Below are 20,940 nucleotides of genomic sequence, written 5' to 3' on the forward strand. Positions count from 1 at the left end.
CGGTGACTGCTGCTGGAGCTGTGAGCCCCAACAGTCGAGGTCCTTGCTTTTGACATTAACTCATGGAGGGGCCTTGGTCAATTGACTTTGTCTACACCACTCCATGTAAATAGTTATTCATTACACAGGGATGCTGGGAGGTTTAATTAATATTTGTAAAGTGTTTAGGAAGACCCAGTATGAGAAACAAACATGAAAACAGCCTATTTCTTTCCTTAGATTGCTCTTTTCTTTATTATTAGAGGACGGTCATCTCACACAGAACTGAATGATGAGGCATCCCCGTTGGGAGCCGGTACATCATAAAAACAACTACTGTCATTTTGAGTCAGGAAGATGCACATCAAGAAAGAAACACATAACTGATTTTGAGGTCCTGCAGGCTACTGAAGGTTTGTGTGTTTTATGTTGTCATTATGCTTTCTCATTTGCTTATTTATTCGTTCGTTTGTTAAAAACAAACACTCCATTGAATTCTAAGGCAGGTTTACCAAACCCTTTGTTTCCTTTCCACTCCCTTATATGGAAAAGGTGCCCTGTTTTATCTCTGTCAAAATTCCATGCAATGACAATGCCTTATGTTATGAAAAGAATAGATGAGGAGGATCAGAGGAAGAGGCCTTAGTTTAGAGCCATAAAGAGGAAAGTGAGGTCATTGTGGTCAAGAGTTGGCTGACCCCCAGTGTCCATGCTCCAGCTTCCCTTCATCAACAGCCCCAAGATTTTCCTTCCAGACATCACCACTCTCATATTCTTACCCAGGTATTTGGGGTGGCATTAGCTACATTCTAAAGTCCACAATGGACACTAATTAACCAAAAACAACCAGCAAAGACTATCACCCTGCTCACAGGGCACTGTGTTCAAGTAACTCAATTTGGACCAATGAGTCTTGAGGAGACATTTGTTGGGGACTTCTGGGAAAGAAATTTCCTCCTTCTGAGACTGTGCCCGTAAAAGACCCTTTCATTCCCACAAGATTTGAATAGAGGAGCAAATAGCCGTGAAAGCTATTGGCAACCATCTTGTGGGCACAGAGAAGGCAGCCTTAGGTTGACTCTGACCCTATGGAAGGAAGATCAGAGACATGGAAAGAGTCATCTCATTCGTGGGTACTGAGCTGATGGATCAAGCCATGCGTATGACTCCTCAGCTTTCTCATTCTGTGAGCCATTCTGTGAGACTCTTTATCATTTAGGTCCATTTGAGTTGTGTTTTTTCCTCTTGTGATTGAAATCTTCATAACAAGATTTTTTACGTTTTTTTTTTTTTTGAGGAAGTTTAGCCCTGAGCTAACATCCGTGCCCATCTTCCTCTACTTTATATGTGGGATGCCTGCCACAGCATTGCTCCTCGAGCAGTGCAAATGTCCACACCCGGGATATGAACTGGGGAACTGCGGGCCGTACAAGTGGAACATGCAAACTTTGCTGTACCACCAGGCTGGGCCCATAACAAGATGTTGTAAAAGTAAAATTTAAAGAGAAAAATAAGAGATCATGAGTGTATGGAAAAATACCTATAAATAGATTACACAGAGCTATAGATAAGACATAGACTATAGATATAAATATATGCTGCATTTGAACAAATTTTCTTTATGCGTAATCTTCTGGAGGGATTCTTAGGAAGAAAGAAACAGGCCAGGGAGAAATGCCAGAAATAGCCATGTCTCTCCACAAACTCCCACAGTTTGCAACATCACTGCAAAAGAAGGTGGTTAATTTCTTAGCACTAGAAAATTCCACAGAGGATCTTCAGGACATAGGGACTGTGAGCGAGAATAAAAGCACACCATCAATAAAAGGGGAGGAAAGTGGGAATCCAGAGGATGGAAAGAAGCTGATTTTTTTTTTTCAAAAATTGGCATCTGAACTAGCATCTGTTGCCAATCTTCTTCTTTTCTTTTTTCTTCTTCTCAAAGCCCACCAGTACATAGTTGCATATTCTAGTTGTAGGTCCTGCTGGTTCTGCTATGTGGGATGCCATCTCAGAATGGCTTGATGAGCAGTGCCATGTCCGTGCCCAGGATCCGAACCGGCAAACCCTGGGCCGCCGAAGCAGAGTGCGCGAACTTACCCACTCAGCCACGGGGCCAGCCCCCCAGAAAGAAGCCGATTTTACCTCTCTAAATCCTGCCAGTCCATAATTTCTGCCTAATGGTCCCATCTCATAGTCTAGCTTATCATATCTACCATCAAGAATATAAGCCAGGTCATGATTCCAAGTGGACTCACAGAGCAGAATTAAAAATACCATGTAGAATGCAGTGGATCAGCCACAAGATTAAAGGTTAAAGATGGTATCATTAGTCACTATCTAGATTATCACTATTACTATCTAGTCAGAAATTATGCGCAGTAACAAACAACCCCAAATCCTCATGGGCACAACACAATAAATGTTTATTTTTTGCTCACACAAAGTCCACTACGAATGTTGGCAACTCTCCAGGGTAGAACAACTATCCTCTTAAGTCGGCTCCATGCTCTGGGCCATTTAGCCACCATGGCAAAGGAAACGAGAGGGCTGGGAAGTTGAGCCCTAGAAATTAAATGCTTCCACCCACATTCTAAGCAAGTCATATGGTCCATCAACGTGAAAAGGGCGGGGAAGTGCAAAACTTCCTTGTGCTCAAAATAGATGAGAACTGGATTTGGGAGATGGCTATCACAGAGGGGACAAACCACAGAATTGCTACACATTCTCTTATTTAAAAGAGAGAAACAGTTCTGGAAAATCTGTTAAATATCTATTCATCTTTGAAGGCTACTTGCACTTAACTGGAAGTAAGGAAATTCTTCACAATGATTTCTTGTGTGTCATATCTGCATCTCCCATCAAGAGGAGAACCTAAAGAAACTAGCACAGTGTTTATCAGACCTTAGAAGGGCCAGAGGTTTATTTGGCAAATCAACAGAATTTTTTTCTGCTTTTTGTTGTTGTTTATTTTTGAATATATAAGATCCTACAAGCAATTTATTTCCTCATTAAATGGCTGCTTCTATACACTCCCTTCCTCCTTTAGAAAGAACACATTTCTTTGATTGTGGGGGAGCTAAGATGACCTCTTGGGGTATATTTTATGGAAAAGCTTCCCTCATCCACAGATTCTTCCCTGGACTTGCATTTATGTTGGTTCCATAGAGGAGGACAGCCAGAGAGATGCTTTAAACTACTGTTATGACACTCCTCCACCAACACCTCTGTCAGTAGCCTACCATCAGCTGACTCTAGCCAAGGACAACAAAGGACCAGAAGACGTCCTGCCGCACTGTCCTACCACAGGTCAAAGTAATCCATAGAGACAGTAGGAAGACTCTAACTAAATGAGCCAGCAAGCAGAGCAGGGCATATGTACCTTCCATTGACCTGCCCAATGAGATCAGTTCAGTCCCCTCAAAACTGGAATGAACCAGTAGGACAAGAAGCAGAAAGTGTAAAAATAAGGCAGGAAAGCCTATGACTGAAACAACCATTTCATAGACTCAATAACAAGGTAACATCAATCTACCCATACAGATGATAAAACCATAAAAAGAACCTCCATCTCGGAGTAACAAGTTTTATCAAAACCCAGCTCAAGGGCCGGCCCCGTGGCCAAGTGGTTAAGTTTGCGCGCTTCACTTCAGCTGCCCAGGGTTTCGCTGGTTCAGATGCTGGGTGCGGACATAGCACTGTTCATCAGGCCATGCTGAGGCGGCATCCTACATAGCCCAACTAGAAGGATATACAACTGTGTACTGGGGGCCTTTGGAGAGAAGAAGAGGAAGAGGAAGAAAAAAAAGAAAGAAAGAAGATTGGCAACAGATGTTAGCTCAGGAGCCAATCTTTAAAAAAAACGAAAACAAGAAAACGAACCCCAGCTCAATACTCTTAATTCTACCCAACATCCTTTCTTCTCTCCTTATGGCTCTCCCTCTCTTCTCCTCTAAAACAACCTCCTGAGAAAAGGGAGTTCTTTCTCTCCAAGCTGGACGTTCAATTTGATGTAGTCAGTTTCCATTATACTGTCAATGTTTCAAAAACCACATTCTCCCTCATCCAAAATGAGACGTCCTTTCTATTCACTTCTACCCCCATTTCTTCACCCTCAGGGTTCCATCTGCTACTGCAGCTATCTAGCCAAGGTTCCGTACACTTCTCTCACAAAAACATGCATTTCAGGGTCAGCTACTATGACTCTTTGAAGAAAGAATAGACCTCAACCCAGTAGTACTTACAGCAAGGACCTTGGAGGGGAAGATGAATGGCTGAGCAAATAAGATTTAAAAGAGGACATCACTGGGGAGAATATCCAAGTTTTCCAAATTAACTCAATTGCCTGCTGTATTTTGAGACTGAGATGATTATTTGCTGTTTCCAATAGAAATGCTATACGTATTAGAGTCAAAACTGGTAACATTTCACAGCTCTTAGCAAAATGAAAAATGTTTAACATGTCTTTCAAGAAACCACATATCCAAACACTTGTGAAACTCAGATTGCTCCTTCCCCAACACAAATACAACCACGTCATTACCGCCACGCCACACACACACACACACACAAAGAAGAACTACATCTGATTTCTGAAACCCATTCAACTTCTGTCTGAAACCCTCCATACCTGGGCAGGTTGCCTGTTCACAGAGGGGAGCTCTTAATTCCCCATCAGGCTTTGGGGGGTGACTTACTATAAAGTCTCTAGGAAAGGAACTCACGGACTTCTGAAAAAGCCAGCTTTTCTCTCACATGAAGAATTAAATATACTGATAATGTAACACGTTCATATATTACCGTTTTCACATTCCATTGTCAAAAATTTCCACATAATCCTTCCCTGTCACAGATGGGGAAACCGAGACATGAGACTACAAAACTGAGTTGTCCAACGTCACCAACGAGTCAGCAGACAAACTAGCTTGAACCTTTCTGGATCTTCATTCACCAAGCCTCCCAGCCCCTGTAAGAAGCCAAAGAAGCCCAATATGGGGCCACTCCCCACTCAAAGCAATTCCATAGCCCTCACACCTATCCGCAGGCCAGCTAAAGTCTCGTATTTGGAAAAGCTCAGAAGAAAGCTGGTCATTACATTCCCACACTCAGACCCAAAATGAGCCCGCGTATTTGTGCATATTAGGTTTCACTGAGAAAATTCCTCACAGTATTTATTTAGACCAAGACGGTTTCAATTACAAAGCTGTACTTTAGAAGGAAACAATCATGTCACGTCCCAATGGGACTGGCCTCTGCCTGTCACTAACAGAGTCATTTTCACAAGGCTAATAAAGCTCACTGTTTTCCACCGAAAACAGAAACTATTATTTTAAAAGTTAAGAGCAGTTTACCTGAGATGATTCAAACTCCTTTATGGTAACGTGGTAATTACTCAGTGATATTATAATAACTAGGAATAAGAAGCACTTATTTTGGCCAAAATATGACCGAGTCATCAAAACCATAGCCTCATTTACTGTTAACAAACCTCAGTGTGAGCGGAGCAGGCTGATGTCATGAACTCATTTAATACAAAGAGCTCCTGAGAAACAGAGGCACAATTAAATTGTTCAGATGAATTTCAGCCTGCATTCAAGCTAAACATTTCCGAAATTCCCTCTTTTTAAGGAAAGAGCAAGAGAGAGCAGCATATAACGTCTTGGTCTCAAAAAAGCGGCAAAGCTTCATTATAGAGCAAGTTCTGGTTATGATTACACCACAACAAACAATGCCACGCATTCGAACACCTGAACTTCGCATCACATTTGCAGAGCACTCACACACTTACCCTCTTTCTTAACTGAATGGTCCCAAAGTGATATAACAAGAAAGCAGAAGGATCAGCCTCAGATCCAGTTTTATTTCAGAGCCCAAGTTCGTAATTACTGTATCAGATGCCCAAGTTCATAACTGCTGTGTCAGATGCCTCTGATGGACTTTTGGGTTCCTCCAACTACTACACATTTATATATATTGTCTTCCTCTCTCCAAAAGCTGGAAGTCAGGTAGCAGCAATGTTCATCAGTTGAAAGGTTAAGTGACTTGCCACACACATGAAGTCAGACAGGGGCATGGCTAGACCTAGAAGCCAGGCCCCAGGAGTCCTGTTCACCATGTATCGTATTTGTCTCTGTTACCTGTCTAATGATTCTAAGGAGGTAAAGTCCCTTTCAGATGTGAAACCACCTGCCTTCCCCACTCCCCCTGTCCTCACAGTAGGTAACTGGTATGCGTTAGAGCTTAATTTCCCAGAGAAAATACAGGCACAAGGGACTCAGTAAGTTTCCTCCAGGTCAGGGCAGAATGGCTGAGTTCCTACATCTTGGGTCCCTGGTCTAATGACCAGCTCAGCCCTGCTTTCAAGAGTACCTCCCCCCTCAGGCACACAACCCTGAAAATACACACTGAATAAAAGAGGTGGTTTGTGAAAAAGGAAAGGAAGAAGGGAGAGGAGAGAAGGAAAGGGAAGGGAGGGGGTGGGAGAGAAAAGGTAAGAGAAGAAAAGAAAAGAAGAGAGAAGAAAAAACCAAAGGAGAGGAGAGGAAAGGAATCAAAAGTGAAGAAGTGGTTTTGGATCTCAGTAACAGGCAGAACAAAATCAATTAGGGAGTGGAATGTAGTTTCAAACCTGCCTCTAACTAGCTATACACATTATAAAGAAAATGTAAAATTGATCACATTGCCGTGTTATACCAATTTTGAAGGAGAATCTCAGTAAACAAAAAGTAGGGATTAAATTAATGAGTGTGGTTTTGCTTTTTTAACTATAATCCAGTGCAGATAACTGCCCCATCCATCCATCCATCCATCCATTTATCCAAGAGGAATCCAATATGGAGCCCACCCTCAGAGCTTAATGTCTAGTTGGAAGATACAACATTTAAATAAATATGCATAATTTAAATGCATAAATAGATAAATTGCTTAAGATAAGTCTGATAAAGTACTATGGGATTTCCCAAGAGAAAAATTCTTCAATTTTAAAGAAAAGAACATCTTCCTGAAGGAAGCATGCACTGAAGAGCCCAAGTAAATTGGAAAATATAAATATTTCAAAAATAAATGGTGTTAATGTAACCAGTCACACATTAAGGTTGTCTGAAGGCTATTTTGTAGTCACTAGAAGGATGGATGGGGTAAGACCGTGTGAAGCCTTGGTCTTGACAAATCCAGTAACACAATTGAAGACCAAAGCTTTAATCCAGCACCTTTAATTTAAGAAACCATCCCCAGCACTCAGGATGGTGACAAGTATGGGCAGGAGGAAGGGGCTGCCTGCCCCAGGGACTCATCTGCACCCTTCCTTTCTCTTCCTGCTTGTGATCTACACCAGATGCCTGCATTTACCTGCCACTCAGACCTTAAGCCCACAAAATCTGGGTTTTCTCCCTACCAATACCATCCTGCAGCCTCAAAAATCACTAAGGGCCTGGGGCTGGCCCCGTGGCCGAGTGGTTAAGTTCGCGCGCTCCGCTGCTGGCGGCCCAGTGTTTCGTTAGTTCGAATCCTGGGCGCGGACATGGCACTGCTCATCAGACCACGCTGAGGCAGCGTCCCACATGCCACAACTAGAAGAACCCACAACGAAGAATACGCAACTATGTACCGGGGGGCGTTGGGGAGAAAAAGGAAAAAATAAAATCTTTAAAAAAAAAAAATCACTAAGGGCCTGCTGATCACGGTCCTTTTGTTACACATCATCACACCTTCCTTCAATCTCTCCCCTCCTCTGCGTTCCACGACACCACAGCAAGAGTTTTCAAACATACTCTTAGCAATAGAACCTTTCTTTCAAATGACACCTTGCCTAGAACTCTGACTGATTACCATAGCTTTATAGTAAGACTTGAAGTCAGGCTATGTAACTCCTCAACTTGTTTTTTTTCAAGGTAGATTGACTGTTCAATGCATTTCCATAAAACTTTTTAAGCAGCATGGACACTTCTAACCCCCCCCAAAAAAAACCTAGGTTGTTTTATTGGCACTGCATTGATTCTAAATATTAATTTAGAACTTATATCTTAACTGGAAGAACTGATACCTTAACCCTATAATGTTAACATCTTACCATTACTGAGACCTCCAGTAACGGATCTCTTTATGTTTCCTCTGATTTGGATTCATTAAGCTTCTTAGATCTGTGGGTTTGTAGTTTTCATCCAGTTTGGAGAATTTTTAGCCATTATTTCATTAAATGTTTTTCTATCCCTCCTACCTCTACATCCTTTTCCACACCTCCCCTCACATAAGCAGCTCTGAACTCCAGTCTCTGATGGCTTCACCCAGTTGAGACTCTCTTGCTTGGGTTCTGCTTGGGTTCTGTTTCCCTGTGCAGTGTTTGGAACAGTGTTCCCAGACAGAAAGCCACTCTCCTTGTGTGTTCCCCTTCTCTCAAGGATCACAGCCTTTGCTGTCTGTTATCTAACACCTGAAATATAGTTTGACAAGTTTTATAGTTGTGTAAGGCAGGAGAATAAGTCTAAAACTCATCACTTTCTCATGGCCAAAACCAAAAGTCTGTCCATTCACACTTAAGAGCAATGAAGTAAAAATCTATGTGGACAGTCCACGTAAGTGGGACTTCATGAAACTTTCAAATGTCAAAATATGTGGGATTTTACTCTGGTTAATCTCTCCAGAAAAGTATCTTCCAATCTCCTTTCTGGAAGGAGTAGAACCTGGATTGTCAGAATTCTGGAGCTGGGCAGAGGAAAGAATTTAGTTGGGGATGGGTGGGTTGACCTCTCTTCAAAGAGTAAGCAGAGCTTCCATTCATCCTCCAGATGTCAGTTGCATTCTCTATCCCCATCTCCCATGTGCTTGATATTACGCACCTAATTAATAACTCACTAATTCAATTTGTCCGGAAATTATGCCTCACTTCCTGGAAGAGGGGTAGGAATAGATGTCTGACTGGACCCTGGGATCCTGCCCTTGTCCTGGTACCTAAATTTTTCTAAATCTAAAGTTTTTCTAGGATTCTGTGGGGCAAATTGTCTTGTTTTTTTATCTAAATGTCCCTTCGCAGGAACTAAATTTTGACTTTCTTCCACCCCATTAAGTCATTTTCCTTTCTCGTGTTTACTTTCCATCTTCACATCGTGTTCATGTCACAAATGTCTCCTCATTTTATCAAGGAGGGTCTCATGCCTCTATTTCTTATTGTCCTTTTATTATACCTACTTGAAGCAGGAGGTTCCTGCCTCTGTTTGGTTAATAATTCCTTCTTAACTATATTAAGTTTTTCAGTCACGTTATCAACATTTTTTACTCTGTTTTTGCTGTTTTTCAGATTCTTTGTTCATTACTGTTTCTCGTATCCCATATCATCTTCATTCTTAGATTCATTTTACAGTTGGCCAGAGTGCATCATTTTTCAGAGCATGCACAATTTTGTATAGCATATGTGTCTTTATTTTGTTCATCCTCCAAACAGTCTTTGACTGGGTATAAGATTCTACATTTAAAATTATTTCCAAGATAACTTTAATAGCATTGTTTCAGGCTTTTTTTCCCATTTATATGGCAGATCAGATGTTCAGAGAAACCTCTTCAAGCTATCACAAATGAAATTGCTGGCTAAAACATCTGGATGGGTGAAGCGAAAGTAAAGCAATTCCTCAGAGGCAGAAAGGAGAACTCTGTTTCTCTGCCTTTCTTCCTTCCGTGACTCTGTCCTGGAGTCAAGAGTCGCCATGCATTTGGCCAAGTTTTACACTGGCTCTAATACCCACAATGGACCAAACCCCTCTCTTGTCCCCAAGCAAATAATCCCTCTTTGTTTTACAAGCTGTTCTTAAGACTCCGTCTTGAGAGCCATAGGTCCAACCACTCCGTGTACACAGGGACAGAGAAAAAGAAGAGAGAGAGAGGAGGAGGGAAAATGTCCACCTAGCAGTTCCTTCAAGCAATCCTTTCATAATTACCCTGTTGTCTGCCCTCTCTGACTCTTCAGCTTGGGATGTCTCCCAGAGCTCCATTGAAAGCTACAGCTGTACTCCTTCCATCCAGTTTCTCTAAACTTGCTTTGCGCTGTGTTATTCTGCTGTGGTTTCTCTGCCCATCCAACTCAATTTGCTCTTTGTCCTTCAAAAGTCCTTCAGAACCTCTGGTTGTCTTATGGCAATTCATTGTGTTTTTCGGTCTTGTAGACTTTCTTTTTATACTACCTTTTTTCTTGTTTCAATGTATCACAGTGTCTGATACATAGTAGATATAATCAATGTCTTCTGAAGACAAGAAAAATGGACATGCCTTAGATGAAAAGATGACCATGATGTATTCATTCATTTATAAATCCATTCATCTATTCAGTAATTTTTAATGGGATCTGCTGTGTACTAGACATAGTTGTAAGCACTGGGAAATAGCAGTGACAAAACAAAGTTCCTCTTTTCAAGGAGTTTATATCCTAGAGTGTCATTAGGTTTTTTAAAAATACAAGTTAAAACATAGGTAAGGAGAACAGATTAGTGGTTACCAAAGGGGAAAGGGGGGAGGAAAAAAAGGGTAAAGGGGCACATATGTACGGTGATAGATAAAAACTAGACTATCGGTGGTGAACATGATGCAGTCTATACAGAAACTGAAATATGATAATATACACCTGAAATTTACACAATGTTATAAGCCAATATGACCTCAATAAAATGATTTTTTTTAAAATAGGACTGGAGAAGCAACATACAAGAAAGCCTGTTTTAATTGCCTTTCTTTGCGTTTCTGTTGGTCCTTAGCACGACTGATTCAGACTGTTCTAGGTGCTTGGGATACAACAGTGAACAGAGTAGGCAAACCTTTCTGCCTTCTTGGACACCATATTCTAGTGAGAAATGTCAGACACTATACAATATACATAATAAATTAGTACCTTACGTGGTATATTAGCAGGTGATAAGGACGATGGAAAAATAGAACAGAGTAAGGGAAATTGCAAGTCTGAAATATGGGGTGAGCAGCACAGGGCTGCAATTTTAAATAGGGTCGTGAGGGTAGACTTCACTGAGAAAGGAACATTTCAGCAAACATTCAGTAACATTTCAGTCAAAGTGCAGGATTGTACTTGAAAAAGGAAAGGGAAGAGTATTTTAAGCAGAAGGAACAGTAAATGCAAAGGTTTCAGTGTGGGAGCAAGCCTGCCATGTTCTAGGAGGAGTAAGGAGCCAGTGGGCCTGGAACAGAGCAGGTAAAGGTAACGGAAATGAGAAGAGAAGCCGGAGAGGAACTGGAGGAGGTGGGTTGGTGCAGAGAATGGCCCTTTAGGTCCATGTGAGGACTTGGCTTTTATGGCAAGGGAATTCGGGAGCCATTAGAAAGGTTTTGAGAAGAGTGAAATTGTCTGACATACTTTGAAATGATCGTTGGGGCTCCATTAGAATGGACAGGAGGGAGGAAAGGATGGAACCAGGGACACCAGTTGGGTGAGCCTTGTAAGGAATCAGGTGATAATGATAACGAAAAGGTGATAGTGGTAGTGGTAGCAGTAGGCTTCTACAAAGCGGTCAGATTAAAAGTACAGCCAACAGAACCTCCTGATGGATCTGAGGTAGGATGCCACCATGGCCTGAGCAACTGCAAAGGCAGAGCTGCCATCAGCTCAGGTCAGGACTATGGTCGGGGGAGCAGTGGAGATCAGGAGTCCAATTTAGAATCGGTTAGATCTGAGATGTCATTGCAATATCTAAGTGAAGCTATCGATAGGCCATAAGGTTCTGGAATCTAAAGTTCAGGAGAGAGCTCTGGGATGGAGATTACAATTTGAGAGTCATATGCATGGATATATGTATCCTTCAAAAGTTGGAAAAGATCATTTTGGAACGTCGGCACATAATTTCCTTACCTGCCACATCTAATTGTCCATGTCTTTGAACACTTTGTCTATGGCACCAGTGTTATCAAGAGTTGACTACTGTGTGTGTCCCCTCCTCCCCACTGCCTCTGCCAATTCCCTGGTTCACCTATCTCTCACTTGGTTGAGATGCTCCTGCCTCCCATGGGTTTCCCAAGGCATCCCACACCTGGCCATCAGATCAGTGTGACTAAAGCACACCTGAGATCATGCAGCCACTCCTCAAGGATTACTTGTCATCTGACGAATTAAAGGACCAAACGCTTAACCTACCATCACAATCCAATCCCAGCCTACCTTTCCAAACCTACAGCTCACTAGTACCCTTCACACACACCATGTTCTTTGCCCTGTTCCTACAGGCTCTTGCCTGTGTGCTTTGCATCCTGGTTCCTCCACCAGAGAGACCTTTCCTCTGCATCCTTGAATGCCTAACCCCTGCCCGTTCTTCATGGCATGATGCAAACACTGCCCGCTGCAGTAGACCCTAGCTGACTGGCCCATATGAAGATAACCTTTCCCACCTCCAATCCCTACTGTTGGGTAGAGGAAGAGCATGGCCAGGACAACATTTCCCAAAGTGAGGGCAGCAGGACGAATACCAGGCCCAAGAGAAATTCTGGGAGGGATTCCATGGACAAACAAGTTTGGGTAACACTCTGCACCACAGCCCTCTCTTAGAAATCCGCATTATGCAATCACATATGGAATGCTCTCAAAAGTCCTTTGGTAAGGAAAAAATATAGCTTTGTTTAACCCAGCTTTCATAAACGCATTTGACTTTGGAACGCTTTTATCACAGAATACGTATTAACCTTCTATGGTACCAGTGTTCCAAGGTTCTCAGATAGTACCTGGAGCTAGAGACCTGAATTCTAGTCTGTATAAGTCAGTGCTGGTTTTCCCCCAGGCCCAGACCCAGGTAAGGCAATTGTGTATCCTAACACAGGTGAGATGCTGTCCCCAGGGCCAAGCAGGGAAACCAGACATCCCAGCATCTCTAGGGTAACCATACCTCCCAGGAATAGAGTTTCCTAGACACTGGTGCTAGGTTCGTAGGTTTTGACGGACACGCCCCTCAAGTTCCTAAAGATTACTTCCCCCACAATGACTTATGGCCGTATGGGTTATGATGCCAGATTACTAGCTGTATAAGCTTGATCAGGTCATCTCTCTTTATGGAACTCAGTTAACTTTCTCTCAAATGAAGGGGCTGGTCTAGATAGTACCCAGCGTTTCATCCAACTGTGATGAACTGACTCTATGTGTCTTTCTTTGAACCTTACCCGCTTCCGACATATGGTCTCTCTTCCCTACTATCCCCGAGATCTGGGGTCTCTTTCCATGTTATTATTCCATCTCCTTTAGAGTATGCCAGAGGATCTTGAACACAGTTGGAACTCAATAAATACATGCTGCATAAATATTTAAAGATGACTGAGGCATTTAAGCCTCCAAAAAATTCAAAATTAGTCTTCGAGATGATGAAAAATTAAATGAAACCTAAGAAGTGAAATGATCTGGTCAAAGCAACAAGCACTACAGAGAACTAATTCCACACCACTTTCTAGCACTACCACCAGGGACCGAGCGCCGCCAACAATGGCTACCACAGGACGTTGACTCTGTGAAGGGTGCAGCTCCCAGCAGCTCACAAGTTAGAACCCTCGCGCCGACCCTGTTAGGTGGGTTCTATTATCATCCCCCTTTACAGATCAGAAAACTGAAGCACAGAGGGGTGAAGTAACTTGCCTAAAGTCCCCCAGGTGCCAAGCGATGTATTCAAACCCCCAGTAGACTAGCTCAAAGCCCACCCTTGACCACTGTATAACCTGCCTCTCCCTCCCTCCCTTTCACTGGCATTTGCTCACCCCAGGTTATCACCCAGGTAGAAACTGAGGCCCAGAAAGGCTTAAAGATTGCTCAGGGTCCCACAGCTCTCTTTCCACAATGCAACACCGATTCAGCAGGCCCGACCCACTACGATAAACCTTTGTGACACCACTGACAGCCATCTGCTGAGAAAGGGGCACAGGAGTAAAGTGGAGGCTACAATCCGGGGACTGTAGAGCTGGGGATAAAGAGTTAAAACTGGCAATGAATGGAAAGGAAGAGGTGTCTTTGGGCGACACATTGAAGGAAGAAGTGACAGCCCTGGGCTGCCACCTGAAGGGAAGGTGAAGGGGCGTGAGGCACCTGGGGAGGTGACAGAATGGACAGCAAGACCCCAGGGGGTGGGGAATCCAGACAAGGAATAGTTTAGGGAGGATAGAAAAATCATGTTATTTGTAATTGGATCCATTTTCAACACTTGTCCAAAAATTATAGAAAAACATGCCTTCCAAAGCCAGGAAGCCTAGTTTGGGATTGGGCAGGTTGAACCGAAGCAGCATTCACAAGAGAATCTGATACAGCGTGTGACACATAATAGGCACTCAATAAATGTTTGTTCCAAGTAAAAGAGACAGAAAGAAGAAAACCTGAGAATTGCTTTCATAAAGAGAAAGGCACCTAAGGGAGTAGGTGCTCAATAAATACTGTTTTTTGTTTGTGTGCCGTGAGAAGCCTGGAGAGTTATAAAAGATTACCTGATATATTTCCAAGGAGCCCTTAGCCTCTGATTTTAATTCTCGAAAATTCCCTGGGGAGGCTGTGGAAGCTCTCACAAGGGACTTTTAAGAGCATATTCTTAAAAGAGCCACTCGGAGGGGGTGGCCTAGATGATTGCAAAACAGATGAGTTGAGGTGCAGAGGCTAGACCCGGTGACCCCACACTCCTTTTCAGTTCTAATTTCCACGTAATCAATGTCCTAGGAAGGTAGTTTCCACTCTGCTCTTCACGGAACAGAGATGGACTGGAGGGACCAGCAGACACTGCCATCCCACCAACTGGGAAAGGCTGAGTGATTTGGAAACCTTCCAGAAGGGCCTAGTTAAATTGTAGGCCATTTACTTATTTCATGTAGAAATACACCACAGAGAGCCCCTTTCAAACGTGCACAGGGGAAGCAGGACAAAATGCTGAGGAGATTATCTGCTCAGAATTTGCTTTAAAAGAGCCCAGGCAGCCCTCATTTATTTTTGAGAAAATATATGATTAACCATAGTTAACTGTGAATTCAGATGTTGTGCATTAGACCAGCTCCTCAAAGTTTGAGAGCATTTAATATTATATATCGCTGCCATTTGGACTAAATTGTTTTTTTAATGTACACAATATTACAAATTTAATTTGAGCTGTTTGAATCAGTCTGTAAAAAAGATTTGATTATACCTGAGTGTTCTGGGCCCGGCTTTCTCGTATCTCAGTAATCTTGGCGGTAATTGGCTGATTAGGCGTCTCACACTCCATCTTTGCCTCAGTTTCCATGGTAATGTTACAGGAGCTATTATAGATGAGAACTTCATCTCTTTCCACTTTAGGGCTGAAACGAGAGGGGAGGTTAAATGGGGTGTCATCAATCTTAATGAAATGCAATTATTTTTACTCTTATTAATCATTGCAAGCCATTAGCTTGTGGCAACTACAGGCCACCATTTGTCAAATTTTGCAAATTTCTGTAATTTTGTTTCCATTCTTTTATTGTTTATTTGTTTTCCCTTTATCTGCACACCCTGCAATGAAAATGCGCATGGTAAATATCTTTCACTGAAGCCTTCCTCTTTTCCAGATCTATCAGGGATGTTAGCAAAAGCTTCTCCAAGCCCAACTTAACAAGCAATGCGCAGACAATACTTCCAGTTCCAAAAATGGAAGCAAATGCTGGGGAGAGCTTTTTTCCCTTTTCCCCTTTCCTCTTCCCGTTCTTACTCACCCTTAGTGCTGGGGGAGTGAATTGCCTGGATCCCCCCCAGGGCAGATGGAGAAATTGGAAAACCCGCACAACTGGCTAACTGGTCCCTAATTCCAACTGTGAAAAAATGAGCTCATTTAGGCTTTCAATTCCCTCTCCCCAGCTGATGGCAATGAGGCTCTGTTGCTAGCAGTGGAACATTAACTTAGTAAATTAATTAAACTTACTTAACAGCCCAGACTAAGGAGATTCGATATATGTGCCAGTTATACTACCAGCCACTTGCTTTAAAAGTCCTCTTGCTTTAAGGAGAGAAGCCAGACTGGATTTAAAATGAAAAACAGCAGTGTAGCTTTACAGAAAGTCTAAAAATATGTGGTCTAGAGGAGGTGGGAGCCCGGACATCACAGGGTACTGTCCCCAACAAGTGTGATATTTATTCAAGAATAATCCTGGCTTTAGGCATTGTTGCAACTAACCCAAAAATGATTAGTAATAATAATGCATGATGTTTTATACTTTTCAACAATTTCATATGTCATTTCAGCCAGTAAAGTAGGTAGAGGCATAAAATATGTAACCCAAAGAGATCAGGGGATTTGCATAAAGTCAAACACAAAAGTACAGCAGATTAGAACCCAGGTGTCCTGTCTCCTCTCAACCCTGGAGATGCTGACTGAACATCAGCCACGAAGATGGCAGATCCCATGGGAGGACCAGGAAGGGTAGTGGAAAGGGCGAAAGGTCACTGCTTGAGAAACTATAAATCATGTCGAACTAGAGCAGTTTTTTTCCAAATCAATGTCAAAATGGTTTCTCCCACAATTTGCTAGAAATAATGAGCAGGATAACTACCACATCTACTTAAGATCTTTTCCTCTTCATGCTAAAATATTCCCAGCTCTGTATCTATCCCAGCTGTGACTTCCACACCCACTGTCCCCAAGACCTACTGTCTATTCAATATTTTAAAATTGTGTGGCTCAGAACTGAACACACTTAGTTTAGGCTGACACTGGGGCTGTGGTCTCTCTTTATCTGAGCTCTCCCTCCATGGCACCTAAGACTGCATAAATTTTTAGCCACCATGCTCAAATTAAGATGGTGGTAAACTCAAAGTCTCAGAGCGCCATCACTTGAGGTCTGCTCCGTACTGTGTTGGTTCAGCTGATTTTCTGAGAGGCATTAGCAGGCAGAGGGCAGGCTTGGAAACAGACCAGCTGGATTTGAATCCCCAAACAGATATCACCATCTACTGCATTGTGAAGGCATGACTCTAAGCTTTGGTTTCCACATTTATCAAATGGAGTTACTAATCATCGAGACTCTACTTTATAGAGGTGTTGAGGAGACGGAGCAAAATGAAGCCTACAAAACGATTTGTACAGAATTTGGCACACAGTAAGTGTCCAATAAAGGCAGCTCTTGTTATAGTTTTTGGTGGTAGTGGTGTTGGCAGTATTATCACTGAAATATAAATGTAGGAATTTACATTGATTATTGTTATATGTTACCTCACTGAGGTGGACCCATTGCTCAAATACAGTTTGAATGTAGAGCCTGTAACGTAGCTACAAATCCATTTAGCTGAGCCATCATCCAGGGGGTAGACAAAGCACGGAATAAATACTGCACTGGGTCTTAGAGTGTCAGCTGAACTCAAAAATTCAGAAAGGAAAAGCTAAGTAAATAATTTTCAAATTAAAATGTAATGTAATATTTAGATAAATATGGAAATATGATGCAATGGAACACAAAATTCACGCAGACTTTTCAAATAAAACATCTGACTTCGAAGCAACCTGATGCTTGTGTCAAGCCACTTTGCGCTCTGCAGTGAGAACATTTCTTTGCTGCTGGGGGTCGGGGAGGTGGTTGGAATAGTTTAAGAAGCTCTCCTTCTATATTTCTGTTATAAATCCATCAGAAAGGAAATGAGGTTGGTTTACCGCACCATCTTGTTCCTTGTGAATTGGTGCCCAGAGATCTACTTCTCTTTCTGAAGGCTCACAAACCATCTGATTAATAATTCATTCCAGAATTTTGTCAGCGATAACACAAGCTTAGTCGTCTGAATTTTCAGAATGCCCCCTTTTCACTTCTTAGGCAAGTCAAAGAATACTTGCCCATAACCTCTCTCTGTTGTGTGCGCCCCTCTCACATTCATTACCAGCAGCGTAGCCTCAACTGTACAAGCAAGTTTTTTGCACTTGGTATATGGATGATCTGGGATACCGACCTCAACTCAAGAAAAGAAGTGACCAGCTTCCTTTACAACCTTTAGTCTTGGGCTCCCACTCTCCTGGCAAGGCTTCTTCTGCTCTTTCTAGACTCTTCACGAGCAAAGGTTAGAGTGAAATGGAGTTCAGTCACTCCGCCCTCCTTTCGTTGGCCTGTAGCAATGCACTGTCTTCCCCAGTTATGTTCTTCTTGACCTGAAAGAGTTAAAACCTCTTTCTGCTAGCTTAGACTTTCTTACAAGCTTTAGCTCAGATTTCTTTTTGTATTTGTCCCTGATTATCTCACTAGAGACTTTTTTTCATTAAAAAATCATCATCAAAATTAGCAGAGACACCAGGATATCAAAAATAGACTGACATTTACAAAATTTCAAAGTTTCTTAATAGCTACTAGTCCATGTTTTCCTCCACAATAATCCTATGAATTAAGTAGTACAGTTGGTCATATTTAAATATAAATATAAACATGTATATATAGAGAGACATCAATATAGATGATCTAGAGGTGCATGCACACACACATGCACATACATATTTATTTTGAGGGAATGTGGTAAAAATCGTTGGTTGAAATGGTGACAAAGAGAGTTCTGGACCTGAGTTTCCTGACTGCCAATCTATTGCTCTTTCAGTTGGTCTCTTCGGATCCAAAAGTGAGCAGGTAATCTTCTTGCATGTGCTCTCCAGCATGGGCAATAAAAACACTCGCAGTCATTCTGTCTCCCTCACTTAGCCTGAAATTGCTTCCTATGGCTCTGAAATCTCATTGAAGCCACGCAGCTGAGCCAAGGCTCTCGTCACTGACACTGATAGCACGGCGTCGAGCTAAGTGCGCTGTGAGTCAGAAGCCTTGGGTTCCAGTGCAGACTCTGCCAAGGCTTGACTGTGTGACTTTGAAAAGACACTCAACCTGTTCTTAGAATAGAACCTAAGTTCTTATACTTTTTTTTGAGGAAGAGTAGCTCTGAGCTAACATCTGCTGCCAGTCCCCCTATTTTTTGCTGAGGAAGACTAGCCCTGAGCTAACATCTGTGCCCATCCTCCTCTACTTTATATGTGGGACACCTGCCACAGCATGGCTGGACAAGCAGTGGGTAGGTCCACACCCGAGATCCGAACCGGTGAACCCCGGGCCACCAAAGCAGAACATGTGAACTTAACCACTGCACCACCAGGCTGGCCCCCCTAAGTTCTTTACTATGGCCTTCAAGGCCTTACCTGCATCCCCAAGCTCAGCTAGAGACTTTCTCTCCTTCTTACTCTACTCTTGCCCTTCTGGACTCTGACAGCTCATAAAATCTGTTGGGTCCTTTTCAAATATGCTGCCCCACTGCCAGGCTGTCCATAATGACAACTTCTCCTTAGCTCAGCATAAAAGACACTTCTTCAGAGAACCTTCTCCGAGCACATTATATAAAGCAGACCTCCATTTTTTCTGTCACTTTATAGCCCTTATCACAATGTGATCATCTCGTTTATTGTCAGGATTTTCCCCACCCTGAAAGGCAGGGACTCTGCTGTCTTGTTCACCATTGAGTCACCAGCTCCTGGCACACTGCCTAAAACACAGTGGGCACCTGACAAAAACTGGATGGATGGATGGATGGATGGATGGATGGACCAACTGGGCATATTTCTGTCACAGATACGCATGTCTACCTTTGCCAAATGACATCCACAGTGGTAGTGGCTGGCGGAGGTATCAGGTAGTTAATGCAAATGGGTTCCCTGCAAAGATCCTGGAAAGTAGGTCTCCAGGTTCACAAGCATAAACTTAAGAGGAACCAAGGCAAACCATTTGGCACTTGATTTTCTTAATGCCCCTTGTATCATTTGTAGTGCATTTTCTGGTTATTAAACTAGTATGTATTCACCGACAAAAATAGACAAAAACTCAATGAAGAAAATAAATATCAGTACTCCAGCCACTGGGAAAGAGGCACTTTCAACATTTTAAAACACATCCTTCCAGTCTTTTTTCTAACCACCTATTTTCGTGTTTGCAAATATATGCACGACGTACACCACTAGGACGAAATTGATCCACTATTTTGTGACCCGTGCCTTTCATTTCCCAACGCATTATAAGCATTTTCCTCTTTGGTTAAATATTATACATCGTGATTTTTAAAGGTTCCTTAGTATTATCATTTGGATGCATTCTTTATCACTAAACACTTATTTCATTTCAATGTTTTTGTCACTATACTTAAACTTCAAAGAATATAGTTTTTCATAAATGTTACATATTTCTAACTGCTTTCTTAAAATCCCAGAAGTGAAATTGCTGGATCACAGAGTATGAAGAATTACAAGGTTATTAGTGCATACTGCCAAATGGTATTACTAGATGAGGCAATAACTTTCAATGGGGTCCGAGGTCCAGTCGCCTTGGCCACCTCCGAGAGTGAAGAGGAGGCGACAGAAGAACTGTAGAGAGTGGTTCTGGGGATGTAGACAAAGTCCCCAAATTCAGTGGAGCCGGGAAGCGCTGCCAAGTACTTCTTGGTATCCAGCATTAGTGAGTCCTCAAATCCAGTCTCACTTGAGCACAGCCTCCGGCACCCCACCTCCCACGTGACCTAAACAGTGTTCTTCATGCCCTTCTAGAAAGCAAACAGCCAAGGAGGTTCCTGTCTTCCTCCCGCTAAACACAAACCTTTGGTGGCAAATCCATACACAGACTGTCTCAGACATCCCAAGTCAAACTGCCGTGGAAAGGGCTGGCTCTCTCTTTCATCCTGGGGAATTGGTCTTCTTTAGGTATTTTTTAATGGGAAAAGGGGCCTTCATTAAATAATCAGATGTAACTATCTAAGCAAGAAACAAAAAGGGAGCAGAGCAATGCTCAGCGCTGAGCTGTCCCGCTGCGGAGGAAAACTGCTGCTTGTGGAAATCAAGGCCATCAGAATTACCAACATGGTCACATTTTTCTTTGTAATTTGCTTAGAAAAGGGGTTTTTACCTGGAAAGTTATGGTATTCAGTTGTTTGTTTTTTAAGTTCAAAAAATCCTTATAAGCTTACGGCTCCTAAATCCTAGATGTGCAGTAATTCCGCCTGCGCATCCCCCCTTCTTT

At 42.5% G+C, this 20,940-nt stretch overlaps 1 protein-coding gene across 4 annotated transcripts in view; it reads right to left on the reverse strand.

Moving 5' to 3' along the window:
• The window catches only part of PKHD1 (PKHD1 ciliary IPT domain containing fibrocystin/polyductin), a 414,787-nt gene that overhangs the window by 322,527 nt on the left and 71,320 nt on the right, over positions 1 to 20,940 (reverse strand). For all 4 annotated transcript variants that reach the window (XR_002802305.2, XM_014734488.3, XM_070244730.1 and 1 more), the window contains one exon: positions 15,102 to 15,252. Coding sequence is in view for 3 of the 4 variants with exons in the window: in XM_014734488.3 (XP_014589974.3) it covers positions 15,102 to 15,252 (151 nt within the window). In the remaining variant the exon portion in view is untranslated. The remainder of the gene's footprint in view (positions 1 to 15,101; positions 15,253 to 20,940) is intronic.

This window comes from Equus caballus, chromosome 20 (genome assembly GCF_041296265.1).
Source record: "Equus caballus isolate H_3958 breed thoroughbred chromosome 20, TB-T2T, whole genome shotgun sequence".
Classification (NCBI taxonomy): Eukaryota; Metazoa; Chordata; class Mammalia; order Perissodactyla; family Equidae; genus Equus; species Equus caballus.